The sequence below is a fragment of the Monoraphidium neglectum genome, assembly GCF_000611645.1.
Source record: "Monoraphidium neglectum strain SAG 48.87 unplaced genomic scaffold scaffold02452, whole genome shotgun sequence".
Lineage (NCBI taxonomy): Eukaryota > Viridiplantae > Chlorophyta > Chlorophyceae > Sphaeropleales > Selenastraceae > Monoraphidium > Monoraphidium neglectum.
Window position 1 is genome coordinate 1 of NW_014011176.1, and position 2,067 is coordinate 2,067.

At 69.0% G+C, this 2,067-nt stretch overlaps 1 protein-coding gene across 1 annotated transcript in view; it reads right to left on the bottom strand.

Moving 5' to 3' along the window:
* Positions 1 to 230: 230 nt before the first annotated feature.
* The window catches only part of MNEG_10769 (elongation factor EF-G), a gene marked incomplete at both ends in the record, with an annotated part of 3,110 nt that continues 1,273 nt past the window's right edge, over positions 231 to 2,067 (bottom strand). The window contains 6 exons of the mRNA XM_014040757.1: positions 231 to 251; positions 438 to 539; positions 885 to 965; positions 1,173 to 1,262; positions 1,503 to 1,610; positions 1,922 to 2,029. Coding sequence (XP_013896211.1) covers positions 231 to 251; positions 438 to 539; positions 885 to 965; positions 1,173 to 1,262; positions 1,503 to 1,610; positions 1,922 to 2,029 — 510 coding nt within the window. The remainder of the gene's footprint in view (positions 252 to 437; positions 540 to 884; positions 966 to 1,172; positions 1,263 to 1,502; positions 1,611 to 1,921; positions 2,030 to 2,067) is intronic.

Genomic DNA, 2,067 nt, shown 5'->3' on the forward strand with positions numbered 1-2,067 from the left:
GTCAAGGGCCTTGTTGACCACGTCGGTGGGGCAGGGCAGGTAGTCCTCCACGCCGTCCAGCAGCAGCTGCACCCCCTTGTTCTTGAACGCGCTGCCCATGAACACCGGCTGGGGGGGTGGTTTGAGGGGGCGCGGGGTGGGGTGGTGAGGGCAGGGAGGCGCGGAGTGGATGGGAGGGGCGGGCATGCGCCCCGGGTGGTAGCTGTCGGGGAGCTGGGCCTGTGATGAGTCTACCATGGAAGTCGCGCGGCCTGAATGGTGCGGTCGGTCGCACTCGCACGCAGAGCGGCCCCACTCCAAGCGCCGCATCCCCTTAAAGCCCAGTCCGGCCCCGCGGGCCCCTCGCGGCCGCCTGCAGCCGGACTGGAGGAGTGCACCCCGCAGGTGGCAGCCGGTGCCCCCCTTGCAAAATTGTTTGCCAGGGCGCCGCCCCCCACCTGGAATTTGTTGGCCAGGGTGGCGCGGCGGATGGCGGCCTTGAGGGCGGCGGGGGTGATGGGCTCCTCCGCCAGGAACTTCTCAGCCAGCTCGTCATCAACCTTTGTTTATGGGCGATGACAGCGCGGGTTCGTGTTGACCAGAGGTGAGGCAAGGTAGGGGTTGGCAGGGGGTGATGGCGTGGTGTGCAAGGCGCGGCGTGAGAAGCACAGCGGTATATGCGTGCGCGGCCCTGCTGAGCCCCCACATTCGCATACAATTCGGGTGCGTATTTATCGCGCCCTGCACGCCAGCAGCTCATGCTGACCCATATCTCTCCCGGGAATACCCTCGCTCTTGCAACTCAACACCAGATCGCACAGTAACCCGGGCACCCGCACGCAGATCTGACCGCATCCTGCCCAGGTCACACACAACACGAGACCACTCCAAGCTGCCCCCCCCACCTCTGAGACCCTCTCTATGAGCTCAGACCTCCTGGCCTCCACCTCCCCCTTCATTTCCTCAGGCACCGGGCCCTCCAACACCTGCCAGGACGGCAGCAGCAAGGTGGCGTTGCACGATTGCCACGGCGCGCTGCAGCAGCGCACAGGGTACCCGCAACCCCCCTAGCCCGCGCGCCTGCAGGCCACGGCTACCTCGCCTCGTCCTCCCCTGCCCGCGGCGGGCAAAGGCCTGCTGCCCTTCCCTTTTTCCCCAAGATCTCACACCCTTGAGACACACCCAGCGCCCACCTCGAGGCCGGACTTCCCGCCGAACCTCACTGCGCGGCCCTCCACCAGGTCCACCACCCCCTCATGAAAATCCTCAAGCCCGATGGGCACCTGGCAGGGGGCACGCGGCGGCCGCCGGGAGCAGGGGTGCGTGAGGAGGCAGGGACGAGGGGCAAGGGTCAAGGAGGGACGGCGGCTGCGTGCTGGAGGGGCGCGCAGTGCAAGATGTGGACGCTGGCTCGCCTCATTGACGCCACGCTATGCCCTGCCCCCCGCCGCTGCCCTGCCTGGCCTCTGCCTGCCACCTGCCCTGCGCGCGGCCCCCGAGGCCCCGAGCCCCTGCGCCCCCACTTGCACCGCCGCCGCGTTGAGCCGCAGCTTGTCGCGGCCCTGCTGGATGACGCGCCAGGGGTCGGCCCCGACACGGTCGAGCTTGTTCACAAACACCAGCCGTGGCACCTGGATGGACATTAATTGTGAACGGCGTTTGTTTGCGGTTTTGCGCTGGCTGCGGCTTCGCTTGGTGCTGCTGGCATGCAGCGCGCCAATCCTCGCCGCACGGCAGCCTGCAGCCTGCAGCCTGCAGCCGGCAGGGGCCTGCACGACTGCCCCGTCGCGGCCCACGCCCGCAGAGGTGCTGCTCAAATCCTCGCCTCAGGGCCCTGCTGCGACAGGACAGCGCTGCCCGTGCACACGACACGGCGTCGGGCAGGCTGCGTCAACACCCCCCCTCCCCAGCACCACCCCATCCGGCTCCACCGCGCACTCACGCTGTAGCGCCGCATCTGCCGGTCAACCGTGATTGACTGGCTCTGCACGCCGCCCACGCCGCACAGCAGCAGCACCGCGCCGTCCAGCACGCGCAGGGCGCGCTCCACCTGGGGGCCGGCGGCGCCGGGGTGCAGGGAGGGGCGGG